The 24,342-nt window shown below is 43.6% G+C and overlaps 1 protein-coding gene across 1 annotated transcript; it reads right to left on the bottom strand.

The window, feature by feature from the left end:
- Positions 1–1,363: 1,363 nt before the first annotated feature.
- KBTBD11 (kelch repeat and BTB domain containing 11) lies at positions 1,364–24,079 on the bottom strand. The gene is made up of 3 exons (XM_059468084.1): positions 23,952–24,079; positions 9,973–10,100; positions 1,364–9,537 (listed from the first exon to the last, which is right to left on the bottom strand). Exon 3 carries the CDS (start codon positions 9,478–9,480, stop codon positions 7,714–7,716), a length of 1,767 nt encoding a protein of 588 aa, XP_059324067.1. The 5' UTR covers positions 9,481–9,537; positions 9,973–10,100; positions 23,952–24,079; the 3' UTR covers positions 1,364–7,713.
- Between the last annotated feature and the right edge of the window lie 263 nt (positions 24,080–24,342).

Genomic DNA, 24,342 nt, shown 5'->3' with positions numbered 1-24,342 from the left:
ACTTGGTAATTACTCAGTATGACATGGGAGTTCACAGCTGTGTGTGACTTCCCTGTTTGCACAGTCTAGCAGCTGAAGATTTGTCTTTCCAGCAACACTTCTCTGCCTTCAGGGGAATACAGGGCAACACCATCTGCTTGCAGATGTTTTTATATGAAAACTTACTGTGAATTTTGAATACATGGACACAAGTGATGCATTATACCTGGAAACAAGTAATGACATTTTGTTACATGTCTCAATCTTGGATTTGGTGTGCCCAGATTGAGAGGTCTTTGAAACCCAAATAGTTTGTGCTACAATTGTTCAGTTTACCATTTCAGAACTGGAAAATTGACCATGACACAGGTTATTGGGCCCAGTCACATAATTTACCAGACTACACTTGAAGCTTGAGCCTGGGACCTAAGCATCCTGAGAGATGTAGGTGAAAAATGGTCAGTGAATCAAGCAGGGGTATAGGCTTGAGATAAATTTAATTGCCATTAAACTTCCCAATGTGTAGTTCACAGCACAGAGAAAAATTAAGAGCTAAAAATTTATATTCTAGTGAAGAAAAAAACCCCAAAACACATTCAAGTGACTGACTGCTTGAGTCTTATTCGATCAGAGCTTTCCTTTTTGTTTTGCCCAGTGATTTTATAACAGACTCAAAACTCTGGAACCAAATGAAAAAAAAAAAAAACAACAAAAACAACCTGCTAATCTAAGATGTTTGGTTGAGCTATTCCAGATTTACCCTGGTTTAATCAGCAGCAGAATTTAGCCCTTCTTAAGAAAATATAAGAAAGCTTGCATGTTGCAACAGGTAAGGAAATAACAGAAATTACAGCAAGTGCAACCACACATAGTCTATGAATATTGCAGTTTTCAAACAGGTCATATGGCCTCATGTCAAGCAAAATATCTGATGAGAAAATAAGTAGGAGACAAAATAGGGAATTTAAATTGTATTTGATTCTGCTTTTACTTATGCTGCTGTAAATCTACACCAGCCAAAAATCTGACATGTGGGACATAATGCAGGAGAGTATCTTGGGAAAACCTACATGTAACTTCAATAAATGAATAATGCACTTTAACATACTGACAACAAAAAAGAAAAAAAGGAAATAACAATTAAGTGGAGTATATGCTTATCTGCATTTAGGAAAATGCTTTCACTGCAGAATATTTCAAATTCCAAACACCCAGGGGACTGTGAAATGAAAATATTCCTTTTTTTGCTTAGCCTTAGAAACACTGCCTAAATATCTACCTGTCTGATAATTTGTATAATTTTGTCTTTGCTTTATAAGAAAAAATATAATACCATTTACTGATTGGATGGATAACAAAGAAAAAAACAACAATTACCCAGAAATCCTTAATGGGGAACATAATCTTTTTTTAAAGTATTTATTTCATTACAACATAAATTGGGAGTACATAAAAAGCTTTACCTATATATGCTTCAAAAATGAAACTATTAATACATCAGTTACACATATAATTCACCTGAACTGTGAACGGTGTCTAAAGAATTTGCATTAATCTGTTGAAAGTGGAAGCATCAACATTGTTAGTTCATGATTTCACAGATTTGTCGAGGGATTATCCACTAAGACTTGAAAGCAAAGCAAGAGACTCCTGCAGAAGGTAGCTTATTAAACACAGTGGTGGCTTGAGAAGCACTGCAGGTGTAAAATGGTAAGAAGTAGCAATATAATTGGTAAAAAACCTAGCCTGTTCAAGAAATATTTGAAAAAACCTGGCCCTATAGTCATCACTGTTTCAAGTACCCACTGTAGTTTCCCTTCCCTGCTATTTGTTTCAACCTGATATACAGTAGGTACTTTTGACTCTGAATTCATCTTTTCCCTCCTATCCCTCACTCCCATTTCTTTCCTTTGAGTAATATATGAAAGTTAGTCCCCAAAACAGCATGCTGTTGCAGTTTAACCCCAGCCAGCAGCTCAGCCCCACACAGCCACTCACTCACTCCTCCCAGTGATGTGGGGGAGAGAATCAGAAGGGGGAAAGCGAGAAAACTCATGGGTTGAAATAAAAACAGTTTAATAACCAGCTGCACCTGCAAGCAAAGCTGAACAAGGAATTCATACACTGCTTCCCATGGGCAGGAAGGTGTTCAGCCATCTCCAGGGAAGCAGTGTTGGGGCAGGAAGGTGTTCAGCCATCTCCAGGAAGCAGTGTTGGGGCAGGAAGGTGTTCAGCCATCTCCAGGGAAGCAGTGTTGGGGCAGGAAGGTGTTCAGCCATCTCCAGGAAGCAGTGTTGGGGCAGGAAGGTGTTCAGCCATCTCCAGGAAGCAGTGCTGGGGCAGGAAGGTGTTCAGCCATCTCCAGGAAGCAGTGCTCCAACACACATAGAGGTGACTTAGGAAGACAAACTCCATCACTCCAAATGTCCTCCCTTCCTTTTTCTTCCTCCATCTTTATATGCTGAGCATGACAACAAGTGGTCTGCAATATCCCTGTGGTCAGGTGGGGTCAGCTGTCCCAGGTGTGTCCCCTCCAAAGCTCTTGTGCACCACCAGCCCCCCTGCTGCTGAGGTGGGGTGAGGAGCAGAAAAGGCTTTGGCTCTGTGTGAGCACTGCTCAGCAACAATGAAAGCAGCTCTATTATCAGCACTGTTTGCAGCATAAACCCAAAACCCAGCCCCATACCAGCTACTGTGAAGAAAATTAACTTGACCCCAGCCAAAACCAGCACTCCTGCTGATTCCTAACACCAGTGGGTTCATTCCAGCAGCTCTCAGCATTCAGTAGGCCAAACCAAATGAAACGTGTGATCTCATACTCTGAGCACACAGTTTTACTGAGCTTGTGTGTCAATCTCTGCTTTTAGCAGCAGTAATATGAAGTCAGAATAGTTCCAGTAACCTAGTAAATGCATGGAACTATTACAAACTTGCACTACATTACCTCAGAGTAGGAACTGAGGCAGGAAATAGGTAAAAACATACTTTGCTACAATAGTACTCAGACTCATACTATTGCTAATAGCTAAACAGAGCTGTTCTGCTAAACCAGTGCCAATTCACTTTGGAAAATAAAAGCAGAAAAAAGACAAATTAATAAAATGCTTTTTACTATGACTGCTCAACAGTACTACTGTTTCCCCTTCTTATGTTTTCTTAAGTTTCCCAGGAGCAATGCTACTGGGAAAAAAAAACCAAAAAAGCCCAAAGCTAGGATTCTTTCTAGATCTGGATTAATTCCAGCAGAAAACACTACGTATCAGTCCAGACACATAGCACCAGCAACACTGTTAAGTTTTGTGATAATGGAGGTTAACACATTTATGGAGCAGTCAACAGAATACATGATGTAAATCAGGAAAAGCAATAGCCACTCATGAATAGTGGTAATTGGGATATAGCACTCTGAGAGCCAATCAAACAGCACAGGAGAGGTATGGCTTTCATGTGAGTAATTTATTCTTTCATCACTTTAAATTTTACCAGGTATTGATTTACAAAGAAACTTTCTGTGGATAGAATTTACATCAGCAACTGCACATTTTTAGCCATTACTAGGGTAAGACTAACATCCTCCCCATGTTGCTTAACAGTGCCAGTTTTGATCAAACAGGATTATTCTTTTGCCAATTACTTTTCTGACTTAGTTTCAAGTGTAAACAGAATATGTACACATGCTTTTGCTGCAATTAAGATCTCTATTTTACAGAACCAGTTAGTAGATAGAAACAGTAAAGTTTCATCTGTTAATCACATTTCTTTATTGAAATCGGGATTTAGTTTTAGGTTCAATGAAGGCTTTAGGCATTTCATTGTTAGGGACTGCAATGCCTCTTTACTAACATGGTACCCCTGAGAAGAATCCAAATTACCTGTCTGGCTGCCCAGTACAGCATAGAGAGGAGCTCACCTCAAACTGGTAACCCCAAATACAGAGCCTGTCTGCAAAAGCTTTCCAAAGAAAACACATCTGATTGCATCAACTCATACAAGATCCATGCTGAATTACCCATCCAGGAGGTGGAGCCTGGAATCTACTCAGAACTCAGTGTACAGAAGCCTGTGTGTGAGCTTTTGGAGGTTTGCATGAAGCTCACCCCTGAGGAAGAGCCACAGGATGTGGTCCCCATGTACCTCCTGAGCAGCCATCGAGGTTTGAGAACACACACACACACACACACACATGAACTGCAAGGCCCCAGTTCAGTCCTCACTAAGCTTATGGGAATTCTAGCCTAAATTCCCTAGCAGACAACCTTGAAAACAGGAGTAGTCTAGGGAGGAAAAATTACTCCCTGAAAAATTAGGGCAACCATCTCCTGCATGTCCCATTAAAATGGGAGGACTGTAAGATTCAGGGGGAAGAAAGACAGCAGGGCAGACTATGTCTGTCTAGCTGGTCTCAGATCACTCTGTGAGGATGACTACCTTGTCTAACTCCAAGAGTTCCTTTAATCCATTCACAACCAACCAGAGGGTGGGAGATGTGCACTGAATGCTTGGAGGCTAAGAAAGCACACACAGGTCTCCGTGTTCCTATGCAAACACAGTACAGTTCAGGCTTCTCTAGAGAAAATGGCTGATTTAAAAGCAAAACACACATGCAAACACAACTTGAGGGTGGCCTGGCCTTTTGGTTTGTACCTAAATTAAACCCTATTACATCAGTGGTTTCTGGGTATCCCACTTGGTAGGCAGGTGTGGAACTGCTCTGAGCAGTTCCAAATGGGTGGAGGGGAACTGCTCAGCAGCTCCACATGTCAAACAGACAGTTGTGCCAGGTTTAAGTAAAACTAGAGGGTTCTGGAATGACATTTTCAGTCTTTAAATGCCTGAAGACTACCTAAGTTATGGTTTTAGTACCCAAGTTTGGGGGCAGGAGGGAGGAGGTTTCTTTGTGAAGATGGAATTGGGGGAGAAAACAATTCTCAGCAAACCTGGGGGAGAAACAAACCAATTCTCAGCAAACCTGCCTCAGGCTTACCAGGGAGGAAACAGAGGCCACAGGGAAGGAAATCTGGCTAGAAACATGACTCTGTTGTTAATCATCAGGCTGTGACTACGCAGTGTACAAAGGAAACAGAATTGATAGACAGCTACTAATGAAGCCCAGACTCTCCCCATTGACACTGTGCACACAGTGAAAGCAGGTAAGCACTTGATTCAACTTTTTTAAAAAATAGGAGCTAGCAAAAACACAAACCACTTCAGGTTTCTTGAACACTTATTACTGTAGAAATGTATTTCTTCATAGTGTACAGCAATTAATATTGGAAGAAAGGATATGGTTCATTCTATCCCAAAAGTTTGTGGATTACTGTCACATCTTAAACCATGGAAACTTCCCAAAACTCATTTAGAAGCATTTTCATGGATTAGCAGAATGAAAATGCTTAATTAACAGGAATGCAAAACCTGGCTTGATACCTCACTACACTGTAGTATAAGAACTATACTACATAAGTCTTTGAACTATGAAATTGCCTTGTATTGCAAGATAAAACTGACGTTTCCTTGTGTTCCTGGTGACGCTACTATTTCAAAATCTGACCTAGCACTAACATCTCTAGTTTAAGTATGCATCTAAGCCTTGCATTACACAGCTTGAAATACTTTCTACAGTTAACATAAAAATTATGCTGAAAGCAAACATGTAATTTTTCTTTCCTGCTCAAACTACAACGCTGTAATTTAATCTAGAGTCAATATTTCCAAAGATGCTCATCTGAGAATTAAATCAAATATTCTGTGAAGGATGTTAAATTCCACTGCACCAACCTGTACTGAGGCTAAGATAAATGTCACACTCTGCAGGCCTACAGCTCCTGCCTGGCTGATGCTTTAATTAGCTCACTAGGGAACAGGCTCACTTGGCTAAGAACCTTTAGGACTGGACCACTGTTTTCTATAGAATGACTAACCAGATCAGTTGCACTAAAACCCTGTGCAAGAGCAATGAGAAGAGAAAAAAAAACAAAACAAAACAAAAACCAAACCAAACCAAAACAGACAAACAATAAAGAGAAAGAAAGAAGTATCTATGAAGTTCACTATTCTCTTTTGTACAGATGGTGTTTCATAGGACAGAGCCTGCTGCCTTCCTTTGGAACTAGCAATTATGTGTAAGAATGCTAAAGTCCTGTTTAACAAAAACATCTTAATAAAACATAAAAATATCTGCTTTTTTTGATGCAAGGTCCCTATGTCTTTCTAAAATATGAATCTATACTAGAGCTTCGAGTATAAACAATTCTCTTCCACAGTCCATGCGAGTTCCATGCTGAATGTTCAGCATTGTACCAGCAAAAACACAGGTTCTTTTTTCAGAAAAGGTTTCTCAGTGATTTACCGTAAAGCTAAAACATTTGCTTTGCCTACTGATTTTTTTTAAATATAAAATGTATAAAATAAATGCATGTGCCCTTTTCAATATAGTCTGTCTTTGTAGACATTTCATGTTTTCCAGTTCTGAGTAACATAACAAAAAGTGTGCTCCAATTTTCCACAGGCAGGAAGAAGTTTTGTATGGTTTTGCCTCATTTGGATGCTGCCCCACAAACAGCACTCTTGGGCAGTTTAGAATCACAATGACAGCATATGCCATCAGCACGTACTGTAATTAACAAGGACTTATTGATTACAGCAATCATTAGTTCAAAATAAATAAAGCAGTCTCTCAAAAGACAGGGAAGTAACATCATGCTAGTGCACAATATAATATGTGTAGCACATTCCTATTTTCCATGTCCCCTTTTGATGGTCTTGAAAATAAGTGGGAAAGGCCTTTTGCCACAGGTTGGTTTAGGTTAACCTTCCTTGACCTGCAGTTAATTAAAGAGCATATAAAGTACAAAGATTTTCTCCAGCTCTAGTGGCATACATGGTCATGTCAATTGGTTGCAATTTGAACAGCTTCAGTTCATTTTGAATTCAAAATCTCTGATCAAGAAAAGTAATAAAACAGTATCTTTTCATACAGAAAACATTGCCTTTTCAATTAAAGAACATATCAACATTTCACATCTACCATAAAATGCCCCATTATAGAACGGTAACTTGACTTTTTTTTTCTTTTTTCTTTGCATTCCAAGTAAAACATGTGGCTCACATTTGTGTTACTTAAAACATTAGTTTGGTATCGCATCAACCTCATCTGTGGTTGAAATTCCTGGGACTAATACAGTGCCACAACTTCCTTAAACCATCTATTGCACCAGAAATGAAAGGCCGTGATGGAGATGTTCTTCCTATACTTTTTAAACACAGGAAATAATTGGTTTAATGCAGCTAAACTATGTTGCCAGCAATGTTTATCCCTCAGTATCATCCCAGACGGGGGAAAAAACCACAAATGACAGAAAAGGCTCCAGCCCAGATTGCAACTATGTGTAAACACACAACCAACACTAACATCCCATTATGACACTGTTGTCAAGAATATTTTAGAAATCCAGGTTTAAAAACGTTTTTCTCAGATTGGGGATTGGCACAGACATAATCCAGAGATTATCCTTTATAGCAGCTTTTACTTTTGTGTGCTTGGCTTTTCACACAAAGCCCAGCAAACATGAGAAGAGTTACAGCTGAGTTAAAACCAGCTCAACATCTTGAGAGCAGGAAAGGGGAAGTCCCTTTTCTCTGCAGACACAACAGAGAAGGCTCCCTGCGTAGACGGGAGTTTGTGGATCTGCAACCCAGCTCCCCTCTCAGGAGGCCAGAGCCAGGCTGGCCACCTTACAGTGGGAGGGAGCCCTCCTGGTCCCCTGTTTTGTCCAGCCTCTCAGGCAGGGTAAGCACAAAGGGCAGGAGGACACCCTTGGCATCCAAGGGAGCTTTAAGAAGCTCCCCATCAAAGGTGCCCTTGAGCCCACCATCTGCTTCCACCTCGCCGTCCTGGGCTAGGCTGAAGCGGAGGGTGCCGGTCCGGTTGACGCAGTAGATGGTGTTGCCCAAGGGGGCGCAGCGGAAGGGCTGCACGGGGCCGCCGCTGGGCCGCAGGCTGGCGCACTGGCTCCAGCACTTGGCCACCGTGTTGTACCGGAAAACCTCAACGCCGCCGCCCGTGCCTGGGCCCTGCTCCCCGCCGCGGCCGCTGCTCACATCAAAGCGGTAGATGAAGCTCTTGAAGGCCACCATGTCAGCAGAGCGCCGCCGGCTGCTGTTGTAAGGGCACTCCTGCCACTCGTCGCGCTTGGGGTCGTATTTGAGCAGGCGGTAGAAGAGGGAGCCTCCTGACACATAGATCTCCCCGTTGCAAGTGGTGGCCTCGTGGGCCACAGCAAAGGCACCCTTGGGCAGAGGTGCCACAGGGCTCCAGCGGTCGGCCCGCGGGTCATACCTTTCCACAGTGAAGAGGCACTCGCCCCCCACAGCATAGAGGTAACCATCCAGGGCCAGCAGCTTGAGCTGCGAGCGGGGCTGAGCCAGCGGCCGCACCTGGCTCCAGGTGTCAGTCAGGGGGTTGTAGCAGAAGACCTTGTCGGAAAGGCGGGCCCTGGGCTCAGCGCCCACCGGCCCCGTCACGATGCCCCCTGCAAGGAAGAGGTAGTTGTGGAGGACACACATGGCACAGCCCTTGGCGTTGGCCTCCTCGGGCAGGCGCGTCAGCACCCTCCACTCACCGCTGCCCTCCTGGTAGTAGTGAATGAGGGAGCCGCTCTCCTCCAGCGACACCACGGAGGAGGGACTCTGTGGCCGACTGCTCTCGCGGCTCTGTGGCCGGCTGCCACCACCCGGCCGCTCGAAGGCGTCGCTGACCTCGGCCACCAGCAAGCAGGGCCGGCCGGCATCCATGCGCTGCTGCAGGATGAGGTCCCGCTCAGCGCCGCTGAGGCGCCCGTAAACGCTGGGCTCCCGCAGCACCTCCAGGTAATGGTCGCTCATGAAGCGATAGGCAGCCTCCCGCAGCTCGGCCAGCCGCTGCTTCTTGGCCAGGCAGAGGAGCTGGTAGCAGTTGCCGAGGCAGAGCTGGGCGCGCATGGCCTCGGCGGCACAGTGCAGGGCACAGGGCATCTGCAGGACGCGGGCGCCGCTCACCACCTCGGCCAGGTTGTCGTGCCGCACCTCGCCCATGCGGGCCGTGTACACGTAGTCGATGAGCAGCCGCAGCGCCCCGTAGCTCACGCCCTTCACTCGCAGGACGTCCCGTGAGGCGCGGGCACGAAAATAGTCACTCTTGGCCGCCAGCACCGACTTGTGCGCCCGAATACGGCGGCCCGACACCTCGATCACCAGGTCGGGCTCCTCCGGCGGCCGGTCCCGCGGCCCCACCACCTCCTCATCCTCCTCCTCCGGCTGGCAGGCGGCGTTGTTGATCTCCCACTGGTTCTGCACCACTCGGCCGCCGGCCGCGGGCGGCTGCGGCTCGGCGGCGGCGGCGCTGAAGCAGAGGGAGGAGCTGAAGCCGCAGGGGGCGGCCGGCGTGGGCGGCGGCGGCGGGGGGGGAGCGCCGTTCGCAGCCCCGCTCTCCTCCTCCTCCGGGGCCGCGCCGCTGCCCTCCATGGAGCCGCGCTACCTGCGCCGGCGCCGCGCCTGGTCCGTGCGGAGCGCGGCCATCACCTGCGGGACAGACCCAACAGCGCTCAGCATCCGCGCCTTCCTCGCTCCCCTCCGGCTTCTCTCCCCCGACACCTCCCGCCTCCCAGGATTAGCATTCGGGGCCCCCGCTCTCGCAGGCGGGGCCGCCTCTGGTTTCCGGGGCTAAGCCGCCGCTTCTCCTTTTCCTGGGGAATCCACCCTGCGGCTCGGCCGCCTCCCGCGTCAACTGCGCTAGCTCACCCCCGAAAACCTGAGCGCTTTCGGTGGGATCGCCCCGATGAGCACCTCAACAGCCTGAAAAGCAGTTCTGGTTTTCCCGTTGCTCTGCAGAAATGTTAAGCAGTCTGCAGGCACTGCAATCCTTTTCACGACAACTGGTCCCTACACTGCGCTGGGTGATGAGCAAAAGTCTCCTTTAAGGGCAGATGCTTGGGAGTACCATCACAATGGATTCACCTTGTGCAACTGTTTCAGTAGAAGGCTGAGGCCGCAGTCTATTCTGGAAGGCGATTCCCCACTAGCCAAATTTCATTGGCATGACCTTCAGAAGTTCTCTTCATATCAGTGTTCCTCATGCATTCCCCCTGTTTAAAACAAAAATATTATTATTTTTAAAATCGATAGATTTTCTGTTTAGTTTGGAGTTTGGGAGCATTAAAGTTATGTCTCCCTTAATAATATATCTAGAATATCTTAAAGACACTGCAAGTATGCTAATAATCCTAAGTGTTTACGAAACACATGAAAGTATTTTTTCTGTACTCAGGACAAGAGCAATGTCACATTTGTGTAGCAGCATATGTAGCTGTAAAGCATTAGCAAGGTGTTAATCAGACTTCAAAAAGATCATGTCTTTATTTTAAGATTCTGTTAATAAAAAGTAGAAGCAAGGAAAAAAAATCACAATAGATAATTAGAACATGAAGTCTCTCATGGGAAAAGGCAGGATCCAGGGAGGGCATGGCTGTAAGTAGGTTAGTCCCTGTCAGCACAATCACCACCCAGTTGTACCTTCATTTCACAAGTATAGTTTTTAGAATTTAATGAACTGCCATTTCTTTGCCTCATGTTTGTTTATGAATTTCCCAGACTTGGAACCAAGCACCAAAACTTGGTTTAAGTTTTGATGAGTGATGCATAAAAATTGTCTGAATGTATTTAATATAATAAAGTAAGTATCTGCAGTCCTGATTCTATTTTTAAGGAGGCTATTAATTTCCATTAAAATCCCCTTTGTCAGTTTTTTCACAGTCCTCAAGGAACACTCATTTCTATGTAAAATATGCATTGTGGCTTCCTTTTAGCAGACATGATTCATTTACTCTGTTAAATTAGCATTAGGGAGATTTAACTTTTTAATATTTTTTTTTTACAGAAAGCATAATTGGTAAGTGACATTGTCTGGAAATCCCCAACACAGACAGGAAATCTAGAAGCCCATACTTGCAATGCAAACTTTACTTAAATGATAATATCAGTCTTTCTTCATGGTGCTTTATTGCCTGGTAAAGGGCTTTCTACTCCATTTGATCACATTCAGTTAGACTGAAATCAATGCTAAGGTTTGATTTTTGGGTATTGGAGACTTTCAGGCCACAACAACAGCATTTTAAAACTTACTAGAATTCGTAGATTTCACCAACTTTGTATTCCTCATCTGAGTGTTTAAAAATCTGGGACTTAGGAACTTTCTATGACTGTATGAACTTTGGCTAGCTTTAGTGGCAGACTTCCTGCTGTCCAAACCCAAACTCTGTAGGTCAAGCTTTACTGAGTTTTTTCAGTAAAGTCTTAACTAGACAAAAGGCTTGGCAGTGATCTGTGCACGCTCAGTGTGTCTATAGAAGATGTACTGGGCAGCATCCCTGTTGATGTGAATTTGTTTTCCATCAAGCCTTGACAGTACACAGAGCAACTACTGCAACTAACAATATTCTGGCCATTCCTGACACACCTCACTTCTGACACCACTTCTCCTAATTTCTACTTATGTACCCCCCCTACAAGAAGGATTTAGTAGCTTCAGATGGTTTCAAGCTCTTGGTCATGGCTTGATTTTGTGAGTGAAACTATAAAGGAAGAATGAAAGAGAATGCTACCAAAAATTAGAAGTACAGGTGATTAAATGTGAAAAGTCAAAAACAGTAACTCTAATACCAGTAACATCTCTCTACAGTGAAATGCATTTCTTGCATTATGTCCCAAAGGAAAATCACCATTTAGAATATTCAAAGTAGTTAAAACAGTAACCAGAAAAACTTATCTTTTCAACTTTCTCAGCTAATGGGAAAAGAAAAAAAAAAGTGAGATCCTCCTCAAGCACATAATCATACCTTTTCCTACATTCAAATATCTGCTTGGTTTAGAAGTCTGATTTGACACATTTGAAATGTTATTGATAAAGAAGCTTGTAACAAACATCTGTGTTAACCCACTACAATTCCCCTGAGGAACCGCAAGGAGAAGGAAGGACTGATAGCATTGATTGCTAATGGGAAGCAGCAGAATTCTGAAGAAAATTATCCTCTGGTATATCCAAAGCCAATTACCAAGAATATGCTGAATTTCATGCTGAGCATGAGAAGGACTTAAAGTACTATACAATTAAGGCAACAAGGAACAAGGAATATGGGGATGCTGAAGACTTAGAAAAGCTGGAAGAGGGTTTGGAGGACTTTGCCAATGACAGCGGTGACCAGGACAGCAAAGACCACTCCAGCAATCCCAGCACCTCTGTCTAGTTGAAAACAAAACACGAGAATTACACAAAGATGAAACTGAAAAAACAATTCAGAGAAGTAGTGGAACCTTTCCATTATTGAGCAACATGACTGATCTGAGTTAAAAGGTCATGGATTTAGTATGAAACAGGAACATGCTGAAAGGGCCTGATGGAAAGACAATACTGAACTTCTCCTCCACTCTTTTCTTACCTACGGTGATCAAAGAGCTGTACTGCTGTTCTGGCAGACAGAATATTCAAAAAGTAAAGAATTGCAGAAGATATTTGATAGCTGTGGTGATTCAGAAGAATTTGACCACCCGACGATCTCATTTGGCTTAAAATAAACTTGGTTTTAACATTTCTTAAAAAGTCACAAACAGGATAGGTACTGGAAAAGGAAGCAATTTATTGAGAGTACATGGTACCTTATGGACTGAGGTCACCTTTTATACTGGGGACTTTTAAGTCAGAAGCTGAATTACTTGTTCTGAAAATGTTTTCATTATCATGGGTTTGGTCTAGGGATGATGTAATGTTAATGGACAGAGGAGCTGCCAACAAACATGAACTGTATTTACAGACTTGGCAATGACACACAGTATCCTGAATGTGTGGCCCCAACCTCAAATGCTGTAAGACATGGCTCAAGTAACAGCACAGATAAGAAGGCACAGTTTTTCTGACAGAGAAACTGTAATGAAGAGCTGCAGGTAAAGTTTCCTGGCATTGCATTCATTTGGCAGTCCTTCTGATAAAATCCAATTAAATGCTTGTATTGAATTGTTCTCTCCTCGTTTTTCTTGTGCAGTGCCAATAGCCTTTGATCCAAACCTCCCCTAGCAAGACCCACTTTCTCCAGGGAATATGTGCATGTGGGAGGAATTGGGTTACTTCTCTCCAGTTCACAAATGGAAACAGCTCTGACTCAGTCTCATGGTAAATAAAAGCAGTGCCTTCTCTACCATAAACAACTCTAATTTACATAAGCAGACTATCCTCCCCAGGAGACTTACCAGTTCAGAAATGACACACTACCATTCTGCTCCACCTTAATCCAGAAAAAAAGCTTTTATAAAAATTTGGACTGCTGAACTTTTACTTCAGTAGAGAAGTCCCTTGGGATAGGGGTGTAATCTGATTGAGATGATTAAGGCTTCTAAAGAGGCAGGATCATCAAAAGAGAAATAACATCCCTTATATTTATTTTAAAAACTAAACAATGACTTGAAAGTAGAACTAGCCAGGGTGAAGTGTAGGCAATGTCAAGTGTAGAGTAGTTTGTATACTTATAAAAATAGTCTGCAACACTCCTGGTCACTGAGTAGATCTGTGAAATTTGGAAGAAAGAATGTTCTCTTTGTAGATGGGGAAAACATCTGGAGCATAAAGATGTCATTTCTCTGAAAGGTCCTGCATTACTGGAGCCCATTACAGAATTAAACTCTAAATCTTAACCACTTGATTAACCTCCTATTTGTAAGAAAAGAATACAGTTATCTTCCAATGTGCCACCTCAAGAAAAACAATATAAAGAATAGTTTTTTCTCTCCCTTTTTTAAAGCTGGGTATGTTACAATCCTAGTGTCTTGCCCTGACTGCTGGATATATGGCTTTTATAGTATTGCTTTCACACTCATGTGTGGATGCAAATTTTGACCTCTTAAGGTGCTGTAATTTTTTGACAATATGTAATAGAAGTATGAATTGGTCTTTATCTCATAACTACAACATTTTCATACAACCACAAAGAAAAATCAACATTTAAGAATTGCAGCTTATGACTACAGACCACACAAGAAACAGATGGACAGCAGTTCCTCATCAGAAACTCAGGGGAAGAAAAGGCTGTGTGTGTCTGGGCAGGGAGGAAGAGAGAGAGGAACTAAGTCATAATAAAAATATTATCAAAAGCTTGATTAAATCGATACTATAGCTAACAAATCTAAACCAAAAATATACAAGTTCTAAACAGTCATCATGACCACAGAAAAAGGTTTTCTAACTGTTATACTCATAGAGAAAAACCTTTTCTAAAAAGGAAACTATCTTTCTGAGTTCCTTCCAGTTTGGACTCTTCAGAAATAGTTAGGGAGGAGTAGTGTCTCTCAGGAATTCTCACAACAAAAAGGAAATAACACTCCTACAAAAGAAAATCTAGCAAAGATTAAGTGCAAGTTCTCTCCAATATCCCTCAGAGGAAAGAAAAGTCTAACAAAAAACAAAAAAAAAGAACAGTCAGAAACAAGCTTTGAGTGATTACAATACCTCTGGGAAAACTCCAGGGCTGATGTAGCGCTTTTACCACTAATGCACTACAGTCAAGAGATAAGTATGGCATGGCCACACCACACTGAATGTAATGAAACCTTTTATGCAGAATTGCTGCTAATTCTACACATGGGCTCACAGCTACACTTCTAAATATGAGAGCACGTGGTCCTGTCTATGATAAACTGAAGTTTGGTTGCTTTCATCATATCTGGGCACAGCTAAGACTCCATTAAATTGACAGCAGTACCAAACACACCAGCTGAAATGATAAATGCAGTCCTTGAATGTGTGAGCTGGGAAATACAGAATACCCACAGGGAAAATGTTACCTTGCCTCTACAGCATTAGTAGGTTTGCAATGGAACATGGTGGTTGAATGGATGGAAGCATGTATGCTTAAGGCTTTACATTTTGGAAGTAGCATTTAAAAATCTGTGAAGACAGAGAAGAGTACCCAAGAATTTCAGAGACATTGAAAACCCCCACTTTAGTGAGAGACTCAGAACAGCACTTTGAAACCAGACAAAGGCTTACTATGTCTCCATGCTGCACACCAGCTCCCAAGCAAAAAGGTGATACCTAGCCTAGAAACCCTCTAACAGCCACACGTCTTTGGAGAAAATGTGGCTTGTGCTAGTAGCCTGGAGAACTAGTACAGCAAGCCTTAGTCAGCCTGAGAAATGCAGAGCTGACACTTCTTCAGGGCTTGGTATGTTTGCTCTGTGACTTGATGACTGTGCACAAGTGTAGGCACATGAAAATTCTGCATGCTGAAGGCTTTCTTAGGCTGGTGAAGAAACCCTAAGCAAACCAAGTGTAAGTGTAAACAAAGCAAAAGATTTATGCTGCTGAGGGGGAGGAAAAAAGACAGCTAGAGCATATTGTGGTTAATTAAAGTTTAATTGATGGGGAGAGTGAAGGATGGGCTCAAAGAAACCTACAGAATAAAACCCAAAAAGTGCATTCAGCTTAGAAGGATCTTGAGTGAGAAAACTGTCAGAGTACAAATATCCAAAGACAAAGAAGTATCCCATGAAGAAATACACATTTGTATCCTGCCATACACTTCTGTCAATACCCGACTATGGTTCATGTGGGAGGCAGGGTGCTGATCTACGTGGACATTTCATGTGACATGGGAAGATCCTTATTCTGATTTGATGAAAGGGATCTTGAGTATGTGCCTTGCTGGAAGGCACTTGGGAAGCAAGGTTAAATAAAATTCGACAAGAGCAGACTAGTTGATCTAGAAATCCTTTCTGACCCTAAATTCTGAAAATTGCCACACACCAGGAGCACTGACTTGAAGCAAAGCATCAACTTGTCATGATTAAAAGCCTCATTTAAGCATTAGTGTGTAATGTACTGTAATGTGGTAATGTTGACTGCAGAAATGCTTTTCAGCATTAAACTGTATTGCCAAAAAATTGCAAACATATTCAAAGTCTCTACAAACACTTTGGCAATGTTGGTGCTAACAAAGAAGGAGGAGAATATCCACTGAGAAGCCAAGTCAAGCAAACCAGCAAATCAATTTAGAGAGATTTTTGAAAATCGAAGTAGAGCCAGCCTTGGTATTGCATTCCAGAACAGCACTTGATCTCCACAAATGCACGACACGCTGCCAACACACCTGCCCTGTACTGCGTGTAATGCAGGAGATGGAGTAACAATTTTGGAGGATATTAAATTCCCTCACTAAGATAAAACTGGATTTTGCTTTTATATCATTATGGAAAGGACATACAGAATGAAGAGCCCAAAGCACCAGAAATCTGCCAAACTACGTCACCATTGTGCTTGAGAAAGAATGAATGTGAGAGGTAACAACAGACTTCAAAGGGAAGGAAAAAGTCCCATTTTTCTGAGATTTACACCTAGGAAAAGAAAGTAAAAGAAAAACTTCTAGAGAAGGCAATAATGAAAATACTTTTTTTGTCAGACAAGCTCTAGATCTGGTACTTAAGAGAAAAAAAAAGCCCCACTTTTAGAAACTGAACAGTTTCACTGGTTTATTGACAAATTAAGTAAGTGATGCTAAGAAAGGCAGAGGTCCTTTAGATACATGATGAATGGCACCCTTCCCATTTCTGGAGCTCATATATGGTTTCTTTGCCCAGATACTTCCTCAAACTTAAGGTTTACAGTTAAAAACTAAGGTTTAGCTGCAACTAAAAATTATATTACAGGCAGTTTGATCTCAAGAAAAATTCCAGGTTCCTGCAGACATTGTCTCTACACAGACCTTGGGCTGGATTCAATACGGAGAGACCTGCCACAGTGCTAAACACAGCAAAGGCTGACTCTGAGGGCAGGTTTATCTGGCAGCTGGCAATGGAGCAAAGATGTAAGACCTAAGACAGCCAGATCAGATAGCAGAGCAAAGCCTCCAGCATGACAGCCCTAATCTGAAAGAAGGAATCAGCTTGCACAGGCTTCTCTCTGCCATGGCAGAAATGCTGCTGGTACACTTTGCTGTTGGTCCTATAACTGTGACCTACTAGGTTACTCACAGGAGTTTGACTTCTTTTATTTTATTTCATGAAAATCAGGCCAAGGTGGATAGACATAGGGCCATAGTCCCACACAGAATTTATCTGTGGGTGGGATGCACCTCCCAGCTCTCCTGCAAGAGAGACTGATGCTGTGTCTCAGCTGCACAGCAATGCTGTAACCAGCTCCTGGAATGGAATCTGGAACATACACACAGGTTCTGCACACATATGCAGGGGTGGGTACAATTAGATGCCAACTGATCTGGATCCTCAAAAATAAGTGCATGAGAGCTACCAAGGGCTAGCCAGTAAAGACCATGGTGATGAAGTCCTTAGCTTGTGCCATGACAGGACTTCAGTTCTTTCTTTGGGAGCCTCAGCCCAGAATCCTCTGCAAAATATACCTGAATTACTTTAAAAGACAGCAATACTGATTTTTGCTGCCACTTTGCCTTTCTGTACAACAATTAGAGCTCTGACCAAGCCCCATGGGAAACTTGTCACTACCCCTTCCTTTGCCTGACTATCAAGCAAGTGCCCAAACCATCAAGTCTATGAAGGTCACTTCATAGACTTTAGTCACTTCAGTCCTTCAGACTAAAGCAGTTACTACTTTTCAGAGAGACAATAAAAAATGGTTTTGAGGGTAAGGAAGAAGAATCCTGGGTTCTGCTCCCTGCCGAAAACAAAGTTTCTGTACTTTTTCCCATTGCCTTTAGAGGATCAGGGCTCAGCTATATTGCCTGGAGATCTAAGCCACTCTGTCTTGTGCTGGGATTGAAAACCACTTGCGCTGATCTCAAAGCAGAAATGCATGCTGCAGCCATAGGTACTTCTGCAGCAAGCCTTTACTATCAGGAGTACCTGTAGGCTGTCAGCCCGGGTTTCACCAAACAATGGGAATGCTTTTAGCAGCAATGATGCAACTGGAGGGCTTAACAAAGTATTAAGTGACTTTATGTAATCACTGGAATTATAAAGGGAAAGAAGAGAAAATTGAGTGTAATGCATGCTGTTTACATTAGTAGAAGCTAACACTTGCTGACCATTCTGAGACAAAAAACAAAATAGGTTTCTATTAACATACTCTTATTTTCATGGGCTGACACTTTCTGCCTTGAATGCATAGCATTTTTTACTATAATGTGAATTTCATATGCTGAGCCTGAGCGTTCAGGAAAGGTTTTCTGGCACTAATTTCTCTGACTAAGCTCTACTTCTACAACAAGAATTTAGAGCAGGCAATTCAGTATCTCCCACTAAAATGGTTTTTTCCATTGAATGAGGCCAACAGGTGTCTAAATTAAAGGGATAGAAAAGATTGCCTGGTTATCTAATCTTATTCCTGCAAGAAAAGGCCAAAGAATTTTACTCCTGTAGCAAGCCAGTAACTTTTGGATGAATTAGGTCAAAACGTTGTTCTGTTCAGATCATTCACCTCACGTCTATCTGGTTTCTCTGTTCTGGCCAATGGCCTGGATGGAAAAGCAGGTGTCAAATAGATCATCCTGAATACCTTGAAGAAATGTACATGCTGCTTTTCACTTTGGAATTCTCTCTCCCCAAAACGATCCTTGCTCTTTCTGAAGAGACATCCAGACTGGCAACACAATCTTGAAGGGTGATTATGATCACAGAACTGTCCTATCTGCTTTAGGACTTTTTGACACAGAGTAGAAGTAAATACTGTAGTATGTCTGACTAATCCATGACTCAAACTTGTCATTTTCAAGTGCTACAGAATAAAGGGTTGCTAATGCATGTAGTTAAATATGCAGCATGTTCAACAGTCACAGTGCTATCCTTGCATTTACTAGTTTGCAATCTGCACAGAGGTGTACAGTCAGGGCCTAGAATAAGAAGCAAGACTTTTACATCAGAATGTTGAACACAGAGAGATGTTTGGTTTTATGGTTATGATTTGGGAGCCATGAGAAGAAGCTTAGATTCAGAGATCCTGGCTTGCAGTTCTGACCATTTAGAGATTTTGATGTTTCAGTCAGAAGTCTAAACTTTGATTGCTTCTAGAAAGATTTTAGATACACATCAGCAACATCTCAAACCAGATACTGAGTTTTTTCAGCCACTGTCACATGAAAAGCTGCCTGATTTTGGGAATACCAGCCTCGGCAGAAATATTATCCAGGTATTGGACTAACAGATTCTTCCAACTCTCTTGCCTGTCTCAAAGGTCATTCACGGAGAATGACTGGTACAGACCTCATCCTGAACAAAAAGAAGCAGCACCAGTGAATTTTATCACATGAACGCACATGAACAGTCTTTGCCCTCGCTTTCCTAAGATCAAAATTAAATACTTCTTGGGACACAAGGCACTGACAAACTCCAAAGCTCACACAATACACTCAAATGACATTTACTTTTGCTGTTTCTGCATGTATTGTGGAAACCAAGCTTCAAAACTCAATTATCAATTGCTATTGAAGAAGTATGTTTGTGTACTGCTCACTTCCATGGCTTTGAAGAGAATGAGACTTGTGATAGTAGCCTGCAACTAGAAACTGCCACCTAAGCTTCACAGAGAATTTTGATCAAACCAGAGTCTGACATGATCTTAAACCCCAACCCCACTGCAGTGAAGGAAAATTCCAATTAACTTCATGAGCATCTGGATTTCTTACACTGTTGTACCGGCTTTCCATGGCAAGGTTTTTGCAGCCATGGCAGCAGAGGCTTCTGTGAGGAGCTGCCAAAAGCTTCCCCACGTCTGACAGAGCCCGGGCCAGCCAGCTCCAGGACAGACCCTCCAGTGGCCAAGGCAGAGCCCACCAGTGATGGTGGTGGTGCCTCTGGGATGATGATAGAGTTAAGAAGAGGAAAAAGCTACTGCGCAGGAGCAAAGTGCAGCCGGAGAAGACAGGAGTGAGAATATGTGAAAGAAACAGATCTGCAGGCTCCCAGGTCAGTGCAGAAAGAGAGGGAGGAGGTGCTCCAGGCACTGAAGCTGAGAGTCCCCTGCAGCCCATGGTGAGGCAGCTCTGCCCCTACAGCCCATGGAGGTTAATGGTGGAGCAGAGATCCACCTGCAGCCTGTGGAGGACCCCACACTGGAACAGGTGGATGCTGTGGATACCATAACCCTGTGGGAAGCTCACTCTGGAACAGATCTGCTGGCAGAACTTGTGACCCCACAGAGAGCCCTGGCTGGAGCAGTCTGTTCCTGAAGGACTGTACCCTATGGGAGGGACTCATGCTGAAGCAGTTTGTGAAGAACAGCAGCCCATGGGAAGGACTTTTGTGGAGAACCTTCTCCCATGGTTCATCCCATCCCTCAGCCTTGCTGGAACACGGGAAGATTGTGAGGAAGAAGCAGCAACAAAGACAACATGATGAACTGGCCACAATGCCCAGTCTCTCTCCCCCTGTACTACTGCGGGAGGGGGAAAGGTAAAGAATTCAAGTGTATAGTTAAGCCTGGGAAAAAGAGAAGTATGGTGGGAAGATGTTTTCAAGATTTGGGTTTATTTCTCATTATCCTACTCTGATTTCCCTAAGTCAACTCTGTTTTGCTTGTAACAGTAACTGGTGAGTGATAGCTCACTGTGCTTATCTTGACCCATGAGACTTACACTTTATTTTCTCTCCCCTGTCCAGCTCAGGAGTAACAGAGCAGCTTTAGTAGGCACGTGGCATCCAGCCAGGGTTAATCCACCACAACTGTACAGACAAATGTAAACGGTAGCTTTTTTTTGAACCAAAGCAATGCAGGGAGTTGCAGTAAAAAGAAAAGATGAAAGAAAGCTACAGGATAAGAGAAAAACTCTCCCAAGAATGGATTTGTCTTTGACTGACGGAATCAGAACATTTGTTTCACTTGCCACTCCCACAGCAAAGGGCTGGCTTTTAGTTCTTTCTGTCTAACACCTCAAATATGGGTTGCAGAAATAAGAGTTCATTTCCAGAGCTTAGGCCCTGTTTTTTCAATCTACTTACAAGAAAGGGGGAAAGAGAAAAAAACAGAACTGCTTCCAAGAAGAAAAAAACAAAACTATTGTATAACTCTGACAGGTCGATAGTTTGAAATGATTCAGAAGTCCAGGAGCCTGCCAGCAGTTAGAGAGCCAAAGCTGAGATGCAAAACTTACCTAGCTCCTTAAGTACTCCTGGAGGAGTCAGTGTCCAGAAAAACAACTAAGAGCTTATGCTAATCTATGAATGCATAAATGTAAAATAACTTCAATTAATGCAAATCATGTTGTGACAGACTACATAACAGCATGGAAGCTGCTTGACCAACATATGTTGATTTGTATAGGAAGATTGTGGTTTCTGGTGTATGTCCAAGTGAGTTAAAAAAGGCTGTCAATCTGTCTGTTTCACCCAGAGACACAGCAATGGCAGCCTGTGAAACATCCCACCTGAAAAGCATTTATGTGACACATCTTTCTTCTCCCCCTGACACACGGTACAAAATCTGTAGAACCACTGGATTTTTTCTCATGCTTGTTTTGCATTAAATAAACTGACTTAACCAATCATGAGTCCTGCCATCCTCACTGATGAGGTATAAAAAAGAAACTGGGAAGTACCAAATGTGCAGTGCAGAATAAAAACACCCAGCCAGCTCTTTTTTGCAATAACACTCAATCACCCATATACAATACTGACCCAGTCTTGTAATCCTTCTGAAGCCAAAACTGCCAGTTAGCATCCAAGGAGCACTTTAGGATGAAGAAAAGGGTGCAGCACTGCCAATCAATTGGTCCTGATCCTGCAGAGAGTTACACACAGATTTAAACACTCTGTTCACAGGGCTAACTCCACTGGCAATGCCAACATCTGCAGTGTAAACTGAGTGCTTGCTTAATTAACTGCAGGAGAAGGCAAAATCTCTGTAGATTCCCTGTGTTGTCACATGGTGAAGAGTTCTGGCACAGGGGAACTGGGCAGGAATGTATGGCCCAGGCTAGGGAAAGAGCAGGGTCCCCTCCTGCTCAATGAGAGCTCAGTCACACATCAGGTTAAACTGGTTGTCAAACCCTGAACTGCTATAAAGTAATTCTTCTCCAATGAAAGGAACTAATCATGCCTGCTCCCTGACAAAACAACACTGAGACCAAACATCAAGCAGAAACAATAGATGATGACAATTTCACTGAAAAATAAAACACCAAGAGTAAAAATGTCATGTTCTGAGAAGGCTAATGAGAAAAAATACAATGAAAATGAGCTCATTTTAAATGGGTATTTTCAAGGATGTGAAGTGGCATAAAATGACTTCTCTGCTTCTTTTCAGAGACAAGAAACAGACTCCTAACTGCAATGCTGTATAGTGTCAGTAGGGATAAACAGAAAAATACCTGCAAAATCCACAAAGGATCCCACCAAGAAAAAAAAGTATTTAAAAAAAAAGTTTAATTCTACCTTAAAAGAAATTGCAGGATTTCCTTTCATGTTTTATTATACCCTTCTCTAGCAGTCAGCTGCCCCTAATATCCTCTTGCAACAGGATACTACAGGATGCTGAAACCCCTGGTAAGCAGGATCTGGATGCAGCCATCTCACCACATCGTTGTCTCTATGGTAACCCAGGCCAGCCCTAAATACTATAATCCTGCTTTACTATAGTAAAGCCAGTTAATGACTTTAATTGAATGTTCCTGCCAAATAATGGTGCTCTAATATTTATTGACATTTCAAGTCTGTCCATCTCTTTGGACTATTTGTTATATTGAAAAGTGATGCAAACACAGCTTTTGTAAAAGAAAGGAAGCTACTACAGATTTCAGCCTTTTGATATTATCAAGGTGCAGTCCTGCAAACTCCAGCTTCAAAGTGGCACCACTGACTTCAGTGGCTCCACTGCCAGGAGCGAGTCCTGCAGAGCACAGAGGAGCTGGGGCAGGCACAGAACCAGTCCTTGGCTCTTGGCAGGCTCTCACCAGACAGTGGCATTAGCAGTGGACGACCAGAGCATCCCACTGGCATGCTCTGGGTGTCCTAATTAAAGAGTGAATAAATGCTGTGTGATGGGTCCTGGGAGGAGGAGAATGCAGAACAAGTAGGATGGGCCAAGCAGTTAAACAAGAGAGGAAATATTGCTTTGTCAATACAACTGACGATTTAATTACTATTTTCCATGAATATTCCACTTAATTCCTTTTTGGGAGACAGATGGTTAAGTCCCTGGAAAACAGAGAAGCCCTTTTGCTCCTCAGATCATACAGAAAGACTGTTCTATTTTATTGCTATTCTATTTTTTTATTGCCCTACTTTTTTTCCTTAGTTTTTTGCTCCAGTTTTCTATTGTTTGGTTTAATTGCTGTGGAAAAGCTTTACAAAATATTATTATTTCTAGAGGGTTTTATTTTTTTCTGATGGGTGAAAAAAGTTGGCTATAGGATTTAATACTATCATTTTCTGTGCTATGTGTAAGTTTGGGTTCAGAAGTCTGCTTTTTATTGCTTTAAATCACCAGACATAGAAATCTACCTACTGAAATTCAGTACAAGTTTTTTTTGAAGCATCTTCCACCCTGCCAAATCCTGCACGCGTATGCTCACCCAGGGCTTGCGCCTGCTTTTAGCAGGATGGAGTAGCACGCCATGAAGAATTTCTAGCGGGAAGCAATCTCCTGCTGTTACACATCCCTAAACGTTAGTGTAGAGAGTCATTTCGATTTTTAATAGGTCAGCAGGATAAAAATATAAAATAAAATAAAATACGCAGGCACCAGGGCTGGCTCCTCTGCGACATATGGAGAAGGGATGTGGGGATATGCCCGGCCTCCCCGCTGCCCAGAGGAGGTGGATTAAGGGGGCCAGAGGAAAGAGCAAAGGAACACGATTAAACCTGACAGTGCTCCAGCAACCCGTCTCACTCACACGCGGCTACCGCGGCTCCACGTCGCGGTGCTTACCGCAGATATCGGCAGACACCGGCACCAGCCCTCCCCGCTCCCGTCGCGCTGCCTCCCCGCTCACCTTTCGGCCGACGAGCCCCGCGCCGCTCCGGGGCAGCTCCCGCAGCGCAGCGGCCGCGCCGCCCGGCCCAGGCGGCGGAGCGGGAGGCGGCGGCGAGCGGCGCCGCGGTGCCAGGCGAGGCAAATGGCTGAACCGCAGGGGCCGGGCTGGCGCGGGGCCGCGCTCGGCCCCTTTGTTCGCCTGGCAGGCGGAGGGAGGAGCGGGCACGGACCTGTTGCTGCTGGCGGCGGCTGCCGGCGAGGGGCAGCGGCCGAACCGGGAGCTGCCCGCGCTGCCCCACGGCGCTGAGGTGGGGCGGGCGGCGGAGCGGCCCCACCTGCCCGCGCTGAGGGGAAACTCCCCCCGTGTGGCGCCGGGCGGGGAGCGCCGGGTCCTCCCTCCCTCCCTCAGC

This window comes from Ammospiza nelsoni, chromosome 3 (genome assembly GCF_027579445.1).
Source record: "Ammospiza nelsoni isolate bAmmNel1 chromosome 3, bAmmNel1.pri, whole genome shotgun sequence".
Taxonomy (NCBI): Eukaryota; Metazoa; Chordata; class Aves; order Passeriformes; family Passerellidae; genus Ammospiza; species Ammospiza nelsoni.
This window is presented reverse-complemented; position numbering and strand designations above follow the sequence as displayed.

What these genes read in the sequence shown, in the direction of transcription:
- KBTBD11 (XM_059468084.1), bottom strand. Translation starts at nt 9,480, where the DNA reads ATGGAGGGCAGCGGCGCGGCCCCGGAGGAGGAGGAGAGCGGGGCTGCG.